This window comes from Dendropsophus ebraccatus, chromosome 12 (genome assembly GCF_027789765.1).
Source record: "Dendropsophus ebraccatus isolate aDenEbr1 chromosome 12, aDenEbr1.pat, whole genome shotgun sequence".
Taxonomy (NCBI): domain Eukaryota; kingdom Metazoa; phylum Chordata; class Amphibia; order Anura; family Hylidae; genus Dendropsophus; species Dendropsophus ebraccatus.
The window spans coordinates 10182323-10203940 of NC_091465.1; the positions used below are offsets into that span (position 1 = coordinate 10182323).

General features: G+C 44.5%; 1 protein-coding gene across 9 annotated transcripts in view; it reads left to right on the plus strand.

Annotated features, from left to right (window-relative positions):
• KIF1B (kinesin family member 1B) overlaps window positions 1-16297 on the plus strand; it is a 107579-nt gene extending 91282 nt beyond the window's left edge. For 5 of the 9 annotated variants that reach the window (XM_069946976.1, XM_069946979.1, XM_069946983.1 and 2 more), the window contains 15 exons: window positions 190-298; window positions 383-449; window positions 4073-4157; window positions 4399-4501; window positions 5834-5948; window positions 6334-6467; window positions 6726-6787; window positions 7727-7872; window positions 9398-9637; window positions 9752-9823; window positions 9909-10030; window positions 10097-10261; window positions 10367-10559; window positions 11011-11129; window positions 11304-16297. In XM_069946976.1, coding sequence (XP_069803077.1) covers window positions 190-298; window positions 383-449; window positions 4073-4157; window positions 4399-4501; window positions 5834-5948; window positions 6334-6467; window positions 6726-6787; window positions 7727-7872; window positions 9398-9637; window positions 9752-9823; window positions 9909-10030; window positions 10097-10261; window positions 10367-10559; window positions 11011-11129; window positions 11304-11343 — 1772 coding nt within the window. In that variant the 3' untranslated portion in view covers window positions 11344-16297. The remainder of the gene's footprint in view (window positions 1-189; window positions 299-382; window positions 450-4072; window positions 4158-4398; window positions 4502-5833; window positions 5949-6333; window positions 6468-6725; window positions 6788-7726; window positions 7873-9397; window positions 9638-9751; window positions 9824-9908; window positions 10031-10096; window positions 10262-10366; window positions 10560-11010; window positions 11130-11303) is intronic. The other 4 variants (XM_069946978.1, XM_069946980.1, XM_069946982.1 and 1 more) reach the window with 1 other exon arrangement.
• Window positions 16298-21618: the final 5321 nt, after the last annotated feature.

Here is a 21618-nt window from a genome sequence, read left to right on the forward strand (position 1 = left end):
TGCAAGACAGGGCCGAACAGATCCCATCCTTTCTCTCTCTGCCATTGCCTACCAGCCTGCCGGAGAGGGCTCCCAAGAGAGATGGTTAGTAGTCGAGGTCTCAGTGATGTAGCTGTGCTCCGGTCCTGTAGGTTTTCCCTGTATATTTGGACATAATGCCTTTACTTATACCCTGCCGCCTTATTACAGTTCCAGCCACCAAACTAAACCCTCTAAGCAAGCCGAGCCTTGGACAGAGCGTCAGCAAATACGACCTGTTGGTTTGGTTTGAGATCAGCGAACTGGAGCCTACGGGAGAGTAAGTCAGGATGATCAGACATATTGTGAGTACATATATCCTTCATATACATGTGTTCACCTTTCTGTGCTGCTGTCCTCCCAGGTACATCCCAGCTGTTGTCGACCACTCCGGAGGTCTGTCCTGTCAGGGAACCTTCCTGTTACACCAGGTATGTAGTGACAAGATACACATCCAGGAATAAAAACACATTTTGTTTTTTTTACCCATCTGATTTTATAAAGCTAAATAATATATTTATTTTTTTTCATCCATCTTTTTTGCGTGCATCCGTTTTGATGCGTTTTTTCCATTGACTTTTATTTAAAAAAAAAAAGATCAGAATGCATCCTTTTTTTTTTTTCATTCACAAAAAACTTGGTCAACCACATTTCCATGTACGTTAAAGATTATACTGTTATACTGGGGTTTTTTTTATAATGAAAGTCAATGGAAAATGGATGGTAAAAAAATTTAGATTATACCCAACCTAAATCTTAAAATAACAGCAAATTTTAGAGTCATACTACATATCATGCAAGAACCTAAACATCAAGTGAACCAAACTCAGATTGCTATAGGGTGCTATGGTAATCTAAGTGCAGTTCACCTAACTGCAGAGTCCAGGTATTGTAGGAAGTCTTAGGGCCCTATTACATGGGGTGATTATCTGCCCAATTGGGCAGATATGGACGCTTGTAATAAAGACAACAATCTGTGTCTTTGACAACATCACTGTCTTTGAGCAAGGCTAAAAATCATCAGCCGCCGACCGCGCATCATGCCAGCTGATGACACTAAAGTTAAATAATAAACATTATACTTACCTGTCCACACTCCCCAGTGTCCTGCTGCCTCCTTCCCGTGTTCCCTGCTTATTGCAGCCGTCGTTGACGCTTCTGAACCTGTCTCTGAAGTGACAGGCCGTTCAACCATTCACTGACTGAGATGGGACAGTGCCACAGCCAGTGATTGGTTGAACGGCCTGTCACTTCAGAGAGGCTCAGAAGTGTTAGCGGTGGCTTTGACGAGTGGGGAACAGGCAGGAGGACACCGGGGTACTGTGGACAGGTAAGTATAGAACATCTGTATCATTTTACCACTTTAAAGCAAGGGCTGCACGCTACAGCACGATTATCGAGCTGTAAAATACACTGGGTTACAGTGAGTGTCAGGCCGTCTAATACGCTGGGTTACAGTGAGTGTGGGGCCATCTAATACACTGGGTTACAGTGAGTGTGGGGCCGTCTAATACGCTGGGTTACAGTGAGTGTCGGACCATCTAATACACTGGGTTACAGTGAGTGTGGGGCCATCTAATACACTGGGTTACAGTGAGTGTGGGGCCGTCTAATACGCTGGGTTACAGTGAGTGTCGGACCATCTAATACACTGGGTTACAGTGAGTGTGGGGCCGTCTAATACGCTGGGTTACAGTGAGTGTGGGGCCATCTAATACACTGGGTTACAGTGAGTGTGGGGCCATCTAATACACTGGGTTACAGTGAGTGTGGGGCCGTCTAATACGCTGGGTTACAGTGAGTGTGGGGCCATCTAATACACTGGGTTACAGTGAGTGTCGGGCCATCTAATACACTGGGTTACAGTGAGTGTGGGGCCATCTAATACACTGGGTTACAGTGAGTGTGGGGCCGTCTAATACACTGGGTTACAGTGAGTGTGGGGCCATCTAATACGCTGGGTTACAGTGAGTGTGGGGCCGTCTAATACGCTGGGTTACAGTGAGTGTCGGACCATCTAATACACTGGGTTACAGTGAGTGTGGGGCCATCTAATACACTGGGTTACAGTGAGTGTGGGGCCGTCTAATACGCTGGGTTACAGTGAGTGTCGGACCATCTAATACACTGGGTTACAGTGAGTGTGGGGCCGTCTAATACGCTGGGTTACAGTGAGTGTGGGGCCATCTAATACACTGGGTTACAGTGAGTGTGGGGCCATCTAATACACTGGGTTACAGTGAGTGTGGGGCCGTCTAATACGCTGGGTTACAGTGAGTGTCGGACCATCTAATACACTGGGTTACAGTGAGTGTGGGGCCGTCTAATACACTGGGTTACAGTGAGTGTGGGGCCGTCTAATACGCTGGGTTACAGTGAGTGTCGGACCATCTAATACACTGGGTTACAGTGAGTGTGGGGCCGTCTAATACGCTGGGTTACAGTGAGTGTGGGGCCATCTAATACACTGGGTTACAGTGAGTGTGGGGCCTACTAATACGCTGGGTTACAGTGAGTGTCGGTCCATCTATTACACTGGGTTACAGTGAGTGTCGGGCCATCTAATACACTGGGTTACAGTGAGTGTGGGGCCATCTAATACACTGGGTTACAGTGAGTGTGGGGCCGTCTAATACGCTGGGTTACAGTGAGTGTGGGGCCATCTAATACACTGGGTTACAGTGAGTGTGGGGCCATCTAATACACTGGATTACAGTGAGTGTGGGGCCATCTAATACACTGGGTTACAGTGAGTGTGGGGCCTACTAATACGCTGGGTTACAGTGAGTGTCGGTCCATCTATTACACTGGTTACAGTGAGTGTCGGGCCGTCTAATACGCTGGGTTACAGTGAGTGTCGGTCTATCTATTACACTGGGTTACAGTGAGTGTCGGGCCGTCTAATACACTGGGTTACAGTAAGTGTCGGGCCGTCTAATACACTGGGTTACAGTGAGTGTCGGACCATCTAATACACTGGGTTACAATGAGTGTCGGGCCATCTAATACGCTGGGTTACAGTGAGTGTCGGTCAATCTATTACACTGGGTTACAGTGAGTGTGGGGCCGTCTATTACACTGGGTTACAGTGAGTGTCGGGCCGTCTAATACACTGGGTTACAGTAAGTGTGGGGCCGTCTAATACACTGGGTTACAGTGAGTGTGGGGCCGTCTAATACACTGGGTTACAGTGAGTGTGGGGCCGTCTAATACACTGGGTTACAGTGAGTGTCGGGTCGTCTAATACACTGGGTTAGAATGAGTGTGGGGCCATCTAATACGTTGGGTTACAGTGAGTGTCGGGCCATCTGATACGCTGGGTTACAGTGAGTGTGGGGCCATCTAATACACTGGGTTACAGTGAGTGTGGGGCCGTCTAATACACTGGGTTACAGTGAGTGTGGGGCCGTCTAATACACTGGGTTACAGTGAGTGTCGGGCCGTCTAATACACTGGGTTACAGTGAGTGTCGGGCCATCTAATACGCTGGGTTACAGTGAGTGTCGGGCCATCTAATACGTTGGGTTACAGTGAGTGTCGGGCCATCTAATACACTGGGTTACAGTGAGTGTCAGGCGGTCTAATATGCTGGGTTGCAGTGAGTGTCAGGCGGTCTAATATGCTGGGTTACAGTGAGTGTCAGGCTGTCTAATATGCTGGGTTACAGTGAGTGTCAGGCCGTCTAATACGCTGGGTTACAGAGTGTGGGGCCCGTTTAATACGGCCTTAGGATGGATCCAGAATTTGTAGACAAGTGCTGGGTTTATCCTAAAACTCCATTCGAGATTGCACCAAGACCGCCATGGTTAACCCTTTCATGCCGTGCCTGGGTTAGGTATTGAATGGTAGATAGTGAGCGGTGCTTTCTATCTCTTTTTTCTTTCTATGTGAGCGTCCTGCAGATGACGTGTAAATGCTAGACTGCTGCCTGAGGTTTATGCTGCAAATTGACATTTTTATTTAATGGTTAACAATTTATAAAAAATCCAGGATGTCAATACTACACAATTAAAGTCCTACAGCTCTATCATGACAGCCATGTTTATTGTGACAGGGGATCCAGCGCAGAATTACCGTCACTATCATACACGAGAAAGGAAATGAGCTGCACTGGAAGGATGTACGAGAGCTGGTGGTCGGTGAGTGCCAAAAGAAATTGACCATGTATTGTAAGAATGGACATATAAGCAGGCGTATGTCAAAGTCACTGTCCATAAGGATGGCTTGCATCAGTAGGATTGCATTGTGTAAGATTAGGAAACCTCAATATGTGAAACAGCACTCCTAGTGGTCAGTCATCCGAAAGCTTACTATGACAGCCCATAGGTCACCTTGTGCACGACTATTAACTTCATAACTGTGTATCTCTCGTCTGCCTAGGGAGGGTACGAAATAAACCGGAGGTGGATGAAGCAGCTGCTGACGCGGTTCTTTCCCTGAACATAATCTCTGCCAAATACCTCAAAAATCACAGCAGCAGCAGGTAACTTCTAGGTCTAAACAGCCAAAGAATTCTGGGTCATATTGTCATCAGGGTCCATTAAAGTGTCCCCGTCACTTAAAAAAACCAAAAACGTTGGCGGTCTTCATAGACTTACAATAGAGCCCATCCCCAGCAGTGAGTTGGAGAGTGAAGTGCACAGCTGTGCTCTTCTCCTGGTTTTCTCTGATGATTGGTGGGGGTCTGAAAACCCAGGCACATATCTGTGTGATGTTAAAGTTTTTTGTTTTTTTTTTTGTTTTTTTTTAAGTAACAATGACGCGTTATCCTTTTCCTTTCCAGTGGAGATATATATATTTATATATATATATGTATTATGGCTTTGCTGTCATTCTCCATTGTATGTTTTTCTTTGATTTGCTCTTCATTTTTGTTATTTTCTCCTCTCTGCTAACCCCTTGTCTCTCGGCTGCCGGGACTCCCCCCAGTTTTTGTACCCCTGACTGTCTCTGTCACTAATAGCAGCTTCTTCTTCTGTGTCTTTCAGGCTGTTTCTTGATAAGGATATGCCTAGGTATTTTATGTTTTGCTTCTCCTTTCTGCGCACATAAAGATTCTCGGGCCTGGCACAGAATACTTTATGTCTCCCAACCCTCTGCTCCCCCCCAGCTTTACTCCCTACTCACCCCGCCTAGCGCTTATATAGTAACTAGATGTTCTGTTTAGTAGATTGTAGTATTCATGGCAAAGTTTTATGGGACACTATTGTGTTTTCTCATATATTCAGATTGCATAGAATCATAGTCAATGGTCAAGTTTGTTGCATTGGACCAACAACAAAAACCAATATGGCATTGGTTTTCATGATAGTGTCTCTGTAGCAGTAGACTCATATAGATGGGATATGAATCATTTGCTCACTATGAAAATTGACCTTGCATTGTTAGAATGGGTTAGATGTGATAATTTCTGTATGTAGAAATAGCTTGACCATGCAACTTGCTAGATCAGGATACATCCATGTTTGAAACAGCGCTCCTAGTGGTCAGTCATCCAGAATACTATGCTTACCTAAGCTGTGATTCTTACCTTGCTTACCTTAAGCTGTTGCAGGACTACAACTCTCAGCATGTCTGAATACCGTATGGCTGTCCGGATATGCTGGGAGTTGTAGTGCCACAACAGCTTGGACAGCATTGTAAATAGAAGAACCCATAATTCCATAGTAATAGATAACTGGGTAATATTCTGTGTCGTGTCTCTAGGCGTGTCCGTGTCACTGTGTGTCCTGTGCTGTGTGTTTGGAGTCTGTTCTGTGTTGGGCATGGGATGCGTCATTGTGGCGGATAACTCATATCATTCATGGCCCTGCAGGACGTTCTATCGGTTTGAGGCGGTCTGGGACAGTTCCCTGCATAATTCCTTACTCCTGAACCGAGTGACCCCCTATGGAGAGAAGATCTTCATGACGTTGTCAGCCTATTTGGAGGTATTTATTGTTAGGTTTGCTTTAGTCCACAATGTGAATATACAGCTATAATTGGGCAAGGAGATGATGAGATGATGAGTGATACCACATAATAACAGACAGAGCGTCAAAGTAACAGATTTCCATACATAATCATGGATTCCAAGCGTCAACAGGAGTCTCTCTTGCTCTGGAAGACTTGTCCTGTCCTTTATTACACAGATAACCCTACTGTTTTTCTGCTGTAATGCTTTATTTCTCCTATGGTGGCGCTGCATGAAAATTGGAACACTTTCCCCACAGATCACTGAGGTCCTCTGCTTTCCTAAGGGTTGTGCATACCCTTTGCACAGACATTTGGTCTGGATATGCTTTAATTTAAAGTAACTTTCTGTATTCTTCCCAGCTCGACCACTGCATCCAGCCAGCAGTTATTACCAAGGATGTATGCATGGTCTTTTATTCCCGCGATGCCAAGATCTCCCCTCCACGCTCCCTGCGCAGTCTCTTTGGCAGTGGTTACTCCAAATCTCCTGACTGGTAAATGCTTGTATATCTGGGATCATTGAGCGTACCAGGGTTCCCTTATTCCATTACATAATGGGTTAATTGTATAGTATGGGTCCCAGTGTGTGGGTTATAAGTAGGAGTATTAGATTGTGAGCTTTTCGGGGACAGATTGAAGTGCTGAATGTATAGACATAGTATAAAAGCTAGAACTAAGGATACTACGGGCAGCATTGTAGGTGTTCTATGGTATTATATATAAAATCACATCTATTATTATTCCCTTTGCAGTAACAAAGTAACTGGAATCTATGAGCTCAGTTTGTGCAAAATGGCCGACACAGGAAGCCCAGGTAAGAAACCACATGAGCTGGACCAAATTTATAGACTTTTGACTGGTCTTCACTTAGAATGGAGGCTAAACCTCCTTGAGAGTCCTAAATCAGTCATTAAGGCACCCTAACTAAATCTTTAAAGGGGAACTGTCAGCAGGTTAGATAAATCTAACCTGCTTATATGTCCCTATTGCACAGGAGACGCCGAGGAGTGAAAAAAAGACAGATTTGGTCAGCTCTTCTACAACACCATTCACACTAGGCAGGAGCATGTTGCTATGGCTGAAATTGGAAACACACAAAAACACAAAAAGTGGAACAGCTCACCGCAATGGCAAGATACAGACCCACTACAGATATCAAAACCGCTAAAAGCAGCTCTTATTTACCATTTGCAAATAGTGTGAACCATCTCACCATGTTAAGGTGGCCTCATGCCGGGACAGTCATACACTGTACTTCGGCCTCTCCATGGCAATATATATAATAAGCCTATGCTCTGGGCATGCAGGATCCATCTAATATTGGCAATAATAATAAACCACCTGGGTGGGATGGGTGGAGTGAACGACCAAGTAGAGGCAGCCACTCCATTTATTATTATTAGAAAGGGGCAGGTTGGCTTGGGGTGGATTGGCTATGGGGGTGGGCAGGGCTCCTAATGGTCTCACTGGACCATGGAGCAAACTACCAACTGCACCAGAACGGCACCAAGGAGGGAAGGTAAGAGACAAACTATAAGAGACATACCTACCTCCTCAGGGTGTCCTGTGCAATAGGGACATATCAGCAGGTTAGATTCGTCCAACCTGCTGATCGTTCCCTTTTAAAGGGGTGTGTTACAAAGAGGTAAACATAAATATAAAAAAATGACATAGATCCATTGTAAATATGCAAATAGCCAAGAATGTTTGGTGCTTCAATTGTTTTTCATTTTTTATCTTTTCTACCGTTTAGGAATGCAGAGAAGGAGAAGAAAGATCCTGGACACCTCAGTGGCTTATGTCCGAGGGGAGGAGAACCTGGCTGGCTGGAGGCCCCGGGGAGACAGCCTGATACTCGAGCATCAGTGGGAGCTTGAGAAAATGGAACAGTTACACGAGGTATAATAATATATGGAAATTATGTTTTGATAAATCAGAGTCATCGTTCAGAACTGAGTAAAATGATCTTTAAGACGACCCTAAGAAATAAGGCTCCTCATATGTGTGTACAATTATAAGGGGTTTGGGGGACTTTAATATTTAGGGCTTATCTTAAGATCCCAACTATCTGCACCCCCAGCGATCTGCTTAAAGCAGTGCTTCTCAAACTGTGAGGCGCCCCCTAGCTGTTGGTGAGGCCCAGCTGAGGAGCCAGTTTTCACAAAGTAACTAAAATCTGCATAATCCTTTTGCTGTTTGCAGAAATCTCGATTTTAGCAACATTACTAATTTATTTTGTACTTAATTTATTAGTATATAGTGTTTGGGAGACAGGTGAAAGGCAGCCCTAGCATTATTTTCAACTTTTAAATGGACTTTCACCACAGAAAGTGAGGCCCAGGCATCCTCTTGGTAAGTCTGGTGAGGCCCAGGCATTACCTTGGTCTTTTGGGTGAGGCTCCAATAGAAAAAGTTTGAGAAGCACTGGCTTACAGGATCCGCCAAGCTTTATTGTTTCCCAGGAATAGCGCCATACCTTTTGTAGTGGCTGTATCTGGTACTACATGTAGCTCAGTCCCATTCACTTGAATGGTACTAAGCTACAGTACCAGGCAGAATCACTGCAGAGTGTACTGACCAATGTCTGGTGGTGGTGCTCATTTGTACTGCCGTTTACTTCGAGATACGTGGCTAATGAACAAGGATTTTTAGCACGTTCAAATGATGCAATCAGCTGCTAAACAAACCTTCCTCATCTGTCGGCTGATTACTGGCCCTATTACACAGGGCGATACAGCTTCTGAATGTTTGTTACTAACATGGCATAGGTCCTACAACTAAATCAATGTAGGAATTGTATATAATTCAACCCTGTATTCAGTCATTGTGATCAAACCGCCTCAGGCAGGTTTTGTGCTAAAGACATCCCTAGCCTGGCTCCTAATGCTCAGCCGTAGCATTGTGTTATTGGCAGGCTGGATGCTTTGGCATTGGGATATGTTTAGGTCACAAAACGTGTTCAGATTTGCCTTGTGATCCTCACCCTTCTAAAAATAATAGCTCAGAATTTACAGGCTCCACTTGGAAAAACCCAGTACGTGACAAAGGAGAGGTGTCAATTAGAGATGAGCGAATCTCTTGATTACCGATGGCTGCAGAAGTTGGATGCAGCCAGTATTGAACCAGTGAGAAATGACATGTCAGTCAGTGTTACTGCAGGTTCTGAGCTGGGTGCCCACCGGAGGATCCTCTGGTCCTCTGGTGGACCAGTCCGACACTGGATGCAGCCCTAGGAAGTCCTGGTAAACATGGATAAATCAATAGGCTATATCCATGTATTTCAGGACTCCCTAGGGCTGCATCCAACTTCTGTAATGAAATGCCGCACGCTGTGGTTCAGAGATTTGCTTGTCTCTAGTGTCAATGTACATTATAAAGTGTCATTCTCACGTTCTTACAACCAACCCCCTGCTTATTCCTCAAGGTGGAGAAGACCCGACATCTCCTCCTGCTCAGAGAGAAGCTAGGCGACAGTATCCCCAAATCCCTAAGTGACTCCATATCCCCCAGTCTGAGCAGTGGAACCCTCAGCACCTCCACCAGCATCTCCTCCCAGATATCCACCACCACCTTCGAAAGTGCCATCACCCCAAGTGAGAGCAGTGGATACGACTCCACCGACGTTGAGAGCCTGGTGGATCGTGAGAAGGAGCTGGCAACCAAGGTAGTCGGGGTTCTGCACAATGGCTGTGACCTCTGCACTCTGTCTCTCTATTGGCTATTTGTTAACTGTTCCCTTACGTCACAGTTGCCAATGTCTTCACCACTTTTCTTGCAGTGCTTACGACTCCTCACTCATACGTATAACCGGGAGCTGACCCAAGTATGCAACAGCATTAGTGATTGTAAGGTGAGATGTGCATTATACTACATGTCACTACTTTGCAGTAGATCTAGGGCATGACATCATTTTGACATGGATATTTCCTTTCCAGTTGTCCGATATTTCCCCCATTGGTCGAGACCCATCGGTCTCCAGCTTTAGCAGTGCCACCCTGACCCCATCTTCTACCTGTCCATCATTGGCAGACTCCAGATGCAGCTCTGTGGATCAGAAGTGAGTTATCAGCTAATACATACATGCATTTACATACAAGCTGCCTCCTGTCATGTTCTTCATCAGTTCTGTTTTTTGCAGGACCCCTGAAGCCAATTCCCGTGCTTCCAGCCCATGCACAGAGTTTGAGCAATTCCATATAATCCCCCCAGCAGAAAGTTCATACCTGGCCCGTGCTGGAAAGAACGAGTTCCTGAACCTAGTACCCGATATCGAAGAGCTGCGACCTGGGTATGAGAGACCTAAAAGCTGCCATATTGGAATTTAGCAATCCTACACCTGTCACAAATATAGACGCTTATGTTATAGAATAAACGTGATTTCCTTTGCCCTTAGGTCGGTGGTCTCTAAAAAGGGTTACTTGAATTTTAAGGAGCCTCACTCTCATTCATGGGCCAAGCAGTATGTGGTTGTTCGGCGTCCGTATGTCTTCATCTACAACAGTGACAAGGATCCAGTAGAGCGGTGTCTTATTAACCTTTCCACGGCTCAAGTGGAGTACAGCGAAGACCAACAGGCCATGGTCAAGGTTTGTTCTCAGACCAATGTATTGAATTTCTAGTATAGCAAAAAAAAAAAAAAAAAAATCCCGGGACAGCACCAGTCTAGCTTTGTCATATCTGAGGAAACTACAGTCTTTCCAATAAAGTTTCATGCCTAGTTGCTAAGGATACAATTAGTCATTTCATTGAGGTTGCTGGCCTGGTTGCCAAGGGTACATTGCCTAACAACCACAGTATTTTCATTGAGGTTGTCAGCCAGGTTACTAAGGATACAGTACATAGCAACCAGTCTTTTCATTGAGGTTGTTAGGGAACACTTCCATAGTAACCAGTGTGCTAGATTACTCCAATCATCAGAATTGTCATTGCTCTGATGGGGGGGGGGACTTTACCATCCTATGTTTCACAGCCGCGTTACTATCTGTTCATGTAGATTTTGGCTAATATCCTCCTTGTGTTGAATTCTCTTTCCATCAGAGTCCCAATATATTTGCCGTGTGTACCAAGCACCGCGGGATCCTGCTGCAAGCCATCAATGATAAAGATATGAACGACTGGCTGTACGCCTTTAACCCCTTGCTGGCTGGTACAATACGGTGAGTAGGGCTATATATATATTCCTTCCCATGAGTCTCAGTAATGGGGCGCAGTTTAGGAGAAATCCTTGGGTTTCTCTAGGTTGAACCTGATGGGCTCTTGTCTTCTTTCAACCTTATTAACTATGTTACTATGTACTCTGTAAACTCTGCAATTTGTTCTGATTTCTACAGATCGAAGCTTGCAAGACGTCGTTCCCTCTCCCAGTACTGAGCAGCTCCTCGCCTCTCTCCGGTCGCCTTCCCACGTGAAGGGTCTCCTCCCCCCTTTTGTGATTCTTGACGTTTCTCTTGTCTGTAAAACTGTGGCTTTTCCCCGGCTCCTCTTCCGTCTGTGCTGAAAACGAACCCATCTTGTCGCATGTGGCCGACCAAAGAAGAAAGGACAGAGAGAAACAGACTCCCGATTCTTCTGGATGCGTGTCCCCCCCCAGTTCCTACTTTCCCCGCAGTCTCTAGTGTCTGTAACGTAACTCGTCTGTCGGAAAATGCATCGTTTTGCATTTTTTCGCCTCACTTTTTTTTTCTCAAAAACAAATACTACTCAGTTGATTGGTGGCTATGGAAACCTCCGGCGCTCCCCAAGATGTTACTCATTCCCCTGTATTCCTCCCGTCGTGCTGCTAACCACTCCTGGGGAGGGCAGGAGGTTCCTCGTCTACGGCTTTCTCTGTCTCTTCTCCTCCAGCCGCGGCACCGCCAATGCCAGGGGCTGCACTGTGACCATTCCACAGGTTGGGGCTATAACAGTGGGCAAGTTTCAGATTACCCCCACCCCCAAAGGAAACGTGTTTTCCCATTGCAAAGTTTTGAAATTTTTGAAAACTTTTATCGATGTTGCTAGCGCCATACGGCACAGTCGTACTCATGCCCTGCAAAGACCTGCAAAGGTACCGGCGCCCCGTACTGTAGGGATCATTGACTTTAATGCACAACAGGATTTGGGGAGTTTTTTTTTTTTTGGGGTTATGGATATTGGAAATTGTATGACTACAAAAATGCTGCTTATGTTTTCTTATCTGTATCTAGGAGGTCACATGGAACAAAAAGAGCAGGGAACCGAACCCTTATTGTAGTGGGGGGGGCAGTCTATACTATACCATCTCTATCTCAGGCCAAACGCACTCATCTTAATGTCCTGAAAGCCACATGTGCATCAAGCAAAGTGAACCCGGACGATCTGGTAACCAGGATCGGTGTGGTGAAGGGGTTACATTGTACATTGGTTTTTAAGACCAAATCTCTGAAGGTTTTTCAGGAGACACTCGGTGCCCCCCCCCCCCCCCCCCAGGAGCTTAACCAGGTGAGCTGAGAGGTCTGATGATGAGAGTTCTGTTACCTTAACCCTTTCCCTTAACATGCTCTACAACAAATGGGTTATAGCCTTGATATAAACTTATATTTCTACATATTATATATAAATATATAAATATATTGGTTTTAAGGAAACAAATTGTCTTACGGTCTTTGCTTCGAGTGACCCCAGAGCGTTTGTTAATGAAGTTAGCAATGTTGTCTATATGTTGCCGATCCTGCCCAATCTTTAGATATTATTTGCAGGCTTATATATTAGGTTGTCCTGAACAAAGTCCAGTCTGGTGATATTGATCAGCTGGTACATCTATATAAAAGCACGCTCAGCTTAACTGGATGTGCATGCATTGTGGATAGGGAGAAGGGAGAAAGCCGCCGACAGACTCCTCCAGCAGAGGCGTGGCTTTCTCAAAACTAAAGGTTTGGTCGGTTCAAATCCAACCATTCCAGTCACTTACCTAATGTGTATGGCTAAGTTTACTTCCCCATGGGTCATAGTGCTCGCTGTATTTAATTCGCCCAGTCAAACAATTAACGATTATGAAGTAACGATGTGTTTTTCATAACAATCAGTGTTTAGACAGAACGATATATCATTTGGAAAAATCGTTATTGCCATCGTTTTAAGATCGCTTACGCCCATCTCACACATAGGGTGAATCGGTGAAAGACTGTTTAGATGAAGCGATCTGCAAATTTTCAGTGAATGACCAACGATGATTTGAGAACTTGTTGAAAGAACACGATGAACGATTTATCGCTCGTCACTTGATCGTTCGCTGTGTTTACACAAGCCGATTATCGCTCAAATGCGATCATTATCGCGGCAATTTGAAGGATAAACGTTCCGTGTAAACGCACCGCCACTCACACCAATGGCTGCCTCCACAATAAGGAGGTGATATGTAACGGCTAAGCCCTCTTAAAGAGACAGACACATTTAGTAACAGGACAAGCGTATTTCTGATTGAAGCCCCTGTCACATAGAGTCAGCCAGCTCTGTGACGCCCTGTATAGATCATGCCATGGGCCAGCAAACCCAGCGAGCATGTGCCAGGGAAAGACAGCTCCAAAGCAGAAATATCCTTCTTCACAAAACTAAATGTGTCTTCTATATACATAACAGGGAGCCTATCCATTAATAGTACAAACTATTATATATAAATTCAGGCTGGGACCCAATAGGTGAAGATATCTTAAGGACAGTGGTAGTCCTCAATGTTAGCTTAAGATAGCTAGAACACTCCTATGGCCCATGTAATACCATGATATAGTGTGCTAATAATTCCTCCTTAAAGAACCTGAATAATACTGCCTTAGAGTGTCCTAGTAATATTCCCACAGGGAGCCCACATAATACCACTATATAGAACTTGATAATATGCCCCTAATACCACTATATAGAACTCAATAATATGCCCCTAATACCACTACACTATATTAGTGCCCTAATAATACTCCCATAAAAGCCTATGTAATACCACTATATACTTCTGTAATAATACTCCCGTAAAAGCCTATGTAATACCACTACATAGTGCCCTAATAATACTTCCATAAATAGTGCCCTAATAATACTCCCATAAAAGCCTATGTAATACCACTATATACTTCTGTAATAATACTCCCATAAAAGCCTATGTAATACCACTACATAGTGCCCTAATAATACTCCCATAAATGTAATACCGCTATATACTGCTCTAATAATAGTCCCATAAAAGCCTATGTAATATCACGATATACTGCTGTAATAATACTCCCATAAAAGCCTATGTAATATCACGATATACTGCTGTAATAATACTCCCATAAAAGCCTATATAATACCACTATATAGTGCCCTAATACTCTCATTAAAGCCTATGTAATACCACTATATAGTGCCCTAATAATTCTCCCATAAAAGCCTATATAATACCACTATATACTGCTGTAATAATACTCCCATGAAAGCCTATATAATACCACTATATAGTGCCCTAATAATACTCCCATAAAAGCCTATGTAATACCGCTATATACTGCTGTAATAATACTCCCATAAAAGCCTATGTAATACCGCTATATACTGCTGTAATAATACTCCCATAAAAGCCTATGTAATACCGCTATATACTGCTGTAATAATACTCCCATAAAAGCCTATGTAATATCGCTATATACTGCTGTAATAATACTCCCATAAAAGCCTATGTAATACCACTATTTGCTGCCCTACTGACACTGTAATTCACAATACTAATAAATGTTCTCTGACACTGACCCTGCCTTTGCTTCAGTGAGCCGGTCTGATATATATTATAGCCCCCCCCCCATGCCCCTGCAACGTTCACTTTATTGCTAGTTGTTCCCCTTTAACTTGCACCTTGTGACTGATGATCCCGTCACTGCAGCTTTAACCTGACACACGTGCACTTTGGTTTTAATGTCATTTTTTTGCTTTTTATTCGCTCTGGGCTCACCTCAAAGCCAAGTCTGCCGTTTTGCTTTTTTACTGATTTAAAGGGACGTTTCCTTGTTTTTTTCGGTGTTTTGTGTATTGTATTTATGCCTGCGTTTACTTGCACATGATGGAGGGGAGAGAACAGCATTGTTCGGTTGTTGTCGCACCTTAGCGGGGGAGCGGACTATGCATATCACAGCTACATTAAACCTCACCGCGGCACGAGGCCTGTGTGTGGCCTCGCGTCTTACATGAAGGATTTCTACTTCTCCAGGTGCCCCGTGTCCACTGCCCATAGGAAGGTTAGTATGAATGTATATTAAACTGGATCTCAGATTTAATGTTTATTCAAGCATTTCATCTATGTCTGTCGGGACACTACAACCCCCAGCATGTACAAAACCACTGCATGCTGGGAGATCTGGTGTCAGGACAACTGGTGACAGGCAAAGATGGCGGACGTCTGGTTTGGACCATTGTCCGGGCTGTGTTTACTGGAATGTATTCGTACATTTTGTGCTTCCTCATCCAGAAATCAGGCAACATTAGTGTCATTTATGAACGCACAATTTTTACTTTGATAAAAATCACGAAAATCGCCCTCCCCCCTCCAAACCCTGCAGGCCATCAGGCGGTCTTAAAGGGCCGGTACGGACTGTATACTGCAGACTACAATTCTTGATCCTTAGCGTCATGTCTGTTGCTGAAGAGCGACTACTTAGGTTTTATATGTGTCAAACCCGCAGCAAGACCAAACATTCTCATGAATCATGACCACTGAAAGATGACTGTCTGCTTAAAGGGCCGGTAGCAGAAGATTCTGGGCACTTATAGGGGAAGCTAAATGTTTACCTCCATTACTAATTAAACACTACAATTGTATCAGTTTCTACTACAGTATCAGCAAAAGCCAGAATAGACCCCATTCTGGTCATTTTGGATATCTTGAAGTGAATGTCCCTCTAAGAGCCAGCATCACTATAGTTAAAGCATATCAGAATTTTAAGGAGGCATCAACCTAAATTAATATCAGATAGATGCAGACTGATTCATGTGTCCTGTTCTGACAGATCTGAGACAAACTGGTTGCTAGGCACTTTACTGCCTAACAACCATTTAGAAAACTCTGCAGGATTTTAGGATTTTCCTGTATGTATCTACTAATATTAGTAAGGATGTAGATGAGTAGGGATGATAGGGAGGAGACAATATGGGGACCATTATTAGGATATAGCCAGGGGACATATCACCAGGTATAGAGAAGGATACAAAACCTGCTGTGCCTGTGCCATATCTGTGGTCCCAAATCTACAGAAGTCTTATATAAAATAGTTTTTTCCTCCTCTACCCTCTTAGTAATTTGCTATTGGAGTTCCTATAGAACAGGGGTAGGGAACCTTGGCTCTCCAGCTGTTGCAAAACTACAACTCCCATCATGCCTGGACAGCCAAAGCTTTAGCTTTGGCTGTCCAGGCATGATGGGAGTTGTAGTTTTGCAACAGCTGGAGAGCCAAGGTTCCCTACCCCTGCTCTAGAACGTTCCGTTCCGTTGGTGCCATGGGTTGCCGATTCCATACCAGATCTTGCACCCCTTCATTTAGTAGAGGGTAACTGGCTGCTGGGGAGGGGTCCTATATATTAAGAGGGTCAATGTTTCTCTGAGACAGCACCACTGTTGTCTCTAGGTCAGGTGTGGTTTGCATTGTTTGCTATTAAGCTCTATTCACTTCAATAGAACGGAGTAGCAACACTCCACCCAAACTGGAGACAAGGGCGGTTTTGTCTCTGGAAAAAGGAAGCCATGCTTTTGTAGATCTGGATAATCCCTTTAAAGGGGTTATCCAGCGCTACAAAAACATGGCCACTTTTCCCCCTCTCTTGTCTCCAGATTGGGTGGGATTTCAAACTCAGTTCCATTGACGTAAATGGAGCTTAAAGGGGTTATCCAGCGCTACAAAAACATGGCCACTTTTCCCCCTACTGTTGTCTCCAGTTCAGGTGCAGTTTAAAATTAAGCTCCATTTACTTCAATGGAACTGAGTTTCAAAACTCCACCCAAACTGGAGACAACAGTAGGGGAAAAGTGGCCATGTTTTTGTAGCGCTGGATAACCCCTTTAAGAAGTTCCCCCTCCCCCAGACTCGCTTCCTTCACTCACTTTTACCATGTGATGTTCGTCTTGATTCTGCCAGTCATGGGATCTTTTATTGGACCAAAGCAGTGATGTATCGGCCATTGGTTTTTACAGAATTCCCGACTCCGCCAGTATTCAGGGTGGAGTATATCTCCTTACCAGTCACCATACACTTACCTGACTAGGACAAAAGATGGCGCACTGTGCCCCCAGCCAACGTAAATATAGGAGGATGCAGCCTATGAATATATAACGGTGACATCACTCGTACTCCAGTGATGTCATCATCCACTGTCAGCACACTCAGGCTGCAGCCCGGCAGACCTCACCTCAGGCCACCCTGTACAGCGGACAGGAAGACGCTTGGTCAGGTTCCCGGCAGTGTAAGGGTTACATGGCTCCCACTAACATGAATAATCTCTCTAGGAATAGGACGGAACCTCTCATCACGGTTTTAATTTCTGTGTTTTACTTTGTAAATATAACTGGATGTGTGGGCTTGAGTATACAAAATGTAAATAGATCATGTATTTGTACTAATTCTGATCCATTTGCTGTATAGCCTAGATGTGCAATGCAGAAATATATATATAACTCTGTGTATTGGTAATCTTGCACCACTGGAAATGTTAGTGAACAAGACCTAACAATAAAAGTACAAGCCGTGCATTAACAGCTCCGGGCCTCCTGTCTTCTGTGTTCACGTGCACGTTCAAGGGTTAAGAGAAACAGCGCCACACCTGTCCACAGGTTGTCCCAGGTATTGCAGATCTGCTCCAGTAAAGGTATTTGGTTCTAAAGAATTTTTTTTACCTCATGTCAGAGTACCCCTTTAATTAAAGGGGTTGTTCACCAACATTTTATTTTAAATCAACTGGTGACAGAGATTTACTTCTATTAAAAAATCTCCAGTACTTAGCTGCTGTATGTCCTGCAGGGAGTGGTGTATTCTTTCTAGGTCTGGAGAGAAGATGAGGTTTTCTATGGGGGTTTCCTACTCCTCTGCACAATTCCTGACATGGACAGAGGTGGCAGCAGAGATCTTTGTGTCAGACTGGAGAGAATACACCACTTCCTGCAGGACATACAGCAGCTGATAAGTACTGGAAGACTGGAGATTTTTAATAGAAGTACATTACAAATCTGTATAACTTTGTGGCACCAGTTGATATGAAAAAAAGACATTTGGTGAAATACCCCTTTAAACCTAATAAGATTCAGCTGCAATACAACACACAATCTTATAATGGTGCTTTTATCAGAAACAGAAGCCCTAACAATGGAAGTAATTCTAATGTGACCTAGAAGCCACGCCCCTCCTAACCAATTTCTGCTAAGCCACACCCATTTGGCTAGGACAGTGTCATGTTTAAATGCAAAATAAATGCCATATGTGACCACAACCTTGCCAGGGGACAGTGCTCTTCCTTATGCAACAATTAGTATAATGTCACTTTGTGGTTACAGAGGAGAGCTGACCATACAATACGAGCCCCCCAGGATTCTCGGCTGCTGTGACCTATATAACACTGTGCGCAGCTCGGGCCGTGTTCGAGTGCTGACAGATTCCCTTTAACCAGAGAAAACTGAAAAAGAAAAAAAAAGTAAAGAGAATATTGCAAAACCGCTGGCTGTCACAACCCCGGTTGATTTCTGTATTAAAAAAAAAAAAAAAAATCACAACAGTGCCTCTTTAAAGCCTTACATCTGTCCAAGCATGATGGGAATTGTAGTTCTACAACAGCTGGAGGGCCGTGATGTTTATAGCACCAGCACATAAGGAAGTAATAGAGCATGAGCATAACCGAACGGAAGATATCCTGCACACATAGCGAGACTGCGACAGGACTAGTACAAGGCAAAGCTTGCAGTAAGGCTATGTTCACATCTGCATCGGAGCCGCCGTCACAGGTTCCATAAAAATTACTGGAGCAAATAGTGCAGCGTGATAGTGATCTGGCCAGCTCGCTGCTATGATGGAGAAGAACAGCTGAAGCTACATTGCATGTGTGAACCTAGCCTAATGGTGGTTTTACAAGGAATTTATCGTTCGAATTTGCACGATAACGATCAAATTCGAACGATAATCGTACGTGTAAACGCAGCAAACGATCAAGCGACGAGCGAGAAATCGTTCATTTTGATCTTTCAACATGTTCTCAAATCGTCGTTGATCTTCGCAAAAAATTCGCAGATCGTTCCGTGTAAATAGTCTTTCAACGATTTCACCTATGTGTGAGATAGCATTAAGCGATCGCAAAACGATCGTATCGTTCCGTCTAAACGCTGATCTTTATAGAAAAACACATCGTTCATTTAAAATCGTTAATCGTGCGATCGGGCGAATAATCCTTCCGTCTTAAAGGACCATAAGGCTGCAGATTGTAGCCTGGACCCTCACTGATTGTTACTGCAGAATGTTCTACAGGAGAAAGTCTGGTACAGGGTTAAAGGGATAGTTTGGGGGGAAATCTTTCGAATCAACTGGTGCCAGAGGTTTGTAATTCTATTTTATTTTTATTTTTTTTAAATCTCACATCTTCCAGTATTTATCAGCCGCTGTATGTCCTGCAGTAAGTGGTATATTCTCTCCAGTCTGACACAGTGCTCTCTGCTGCAACCTCTGTCCATGTCAGGAACTGTCCAGAGCAGCACCGAATCCCTATAGAAAAACTTTCCTGCTCTCCAGACTGGAAAGAATACACCACTTCCTGCAGGACATACAGCAGCTGATAAGTACTGGAAGACTTGAGATTTTTTAATAGAAGTTAATTACAAATCTCTGGCACTTTCTGGCACCAGTTGATTTGAAAGATTTTTTTTTTTTTGCTGAACTACCCCTTTAACCAGCGCTGGAGATTAGGGCTAGGACACAATGCAAACATCAGTGGCCCCTCCGCTTCTTGCACAGCGACAATCTGCTGTTCCCATGGAATGTAGCCAGCTCATTTAATAAGTCATTTTGACTCAGCAGATTTCTGCACTCCTCCCAGACGGGACACAATGGAGGATTGTCAGATCTCGGCCTGCACAGAGGACGAGAGCCTGGAACATTCCCTGTGTCCCTCCCGCTTCCCTATGGCGAGTGCAGCGCTCCCCGGGTTACAGAAACAGGGAATGTACATCAGTAATTAAATGTATTCCCTTCCGTCATCCTCGTCTTATGTGAAGCAGAACAGGAACGTCCAGAGCCGCTTCCTTACTACTGGGAAGGATGGGAGAGATATAATATGGCTGCAGGATAGGCTGTCACCCGGCTTTCCCAGACTCCTGAACAGCACACCGGTGTTATAGTATAATAAAATATTACACGTTACTACATTTATAGTAGAATGTAACGTATAATATACAGTATAGGGGTTAAGAAAACATGGCCGCTTTCTTCCTGAAACAGCGCCTCTCCCCTCCTCAGGTTGGGTGCGGTATTGCAGCTCAGTTCCTTTGAAGTGAATGAAGCTGAATTGTAATACCGCACACAACCTGAGGGCAGGGGTGGCGCTGTTTTTGGAAGAAAGTTGCTGTGCTTTATATAATCCTAGATAACCCCATTTAAGGCTCTATGTGGTTCAAGGGCACGTTCACATGGACAAGATCCGTAGCAGATTTGATGGTGCAGATATTAACGTAACTAAATAACTGAACACAGCATCAAATCTGCTGCGGATCCTGTATGTGTGAACACACACTTAAATAGGATAAACCTTGCTGTATTTTTGCATAGAAATATAATGAGGGACCGGGGTGGGATGATCACAATGCTGCCCCCCTGAGCATCCCACCACCACATTTCCCTACCTGTACTGATCAGAAGAGCCTTAGGGTGTCTTTACACAGAGAGATTTATTTGACAGATTTTTGAAGCCAAAGCCAGGAACAGACTATAAGCAGGGAACAGGTCATAAAGGAAAGCCTGAGATTTCTCCTATTTTCTAATCCATTCCTGGCTGTGGCTTGAAAAATCTGTCAGATAAATCTCTCTGTGTAAAGGGACCCTTAGAGAAGAAGCCGAGCAGTGCTGATCCTACAGAGCCTACCCAGCGTACACACTGATCAGCCAGAGCCTTAAAGGGGCACAATGCCATAAAACAATGTTTTGATGACTGGGTCAGAGCAACTTCAAAATGGCCGTTCATGTGGGGTGTTCCCAGTGTGTTGTGGTTAGTAGTTATAAAAAGTGCTTCAAGAATGGACAACCAGCGCCATTATTATGGGAACCCAAGCCTCATTGGTTGATAGATCACACAGGACATGGCAGCTTGCTGTGTATGGGCACCGCAGACCGGTCATGTGACCCCTGTCCACCCCCATGGTGTCTACAATGGGCATCATTGCTGGTATGAGCAGTCCCATAGAAGCAGACAACACCCTGCCAGGCCCCCCTGCCCCGCAGGCCCCGTAGCAGCTGTGTGGTCTGCCTCTATGGTAACTACGCCAGTGATCCAATCAATCATCTGTGGGATCCATGGAGGCCGTACTGATCACCTTACAGGATCTGCTGATGATACCAAAGGGGACATCACAGGGATAAGGGGTCTGGGGGGGAGGGGGGCGGCACATCACATGACAGCTTTAATGGGTCAGAGCACAAGAGGGAA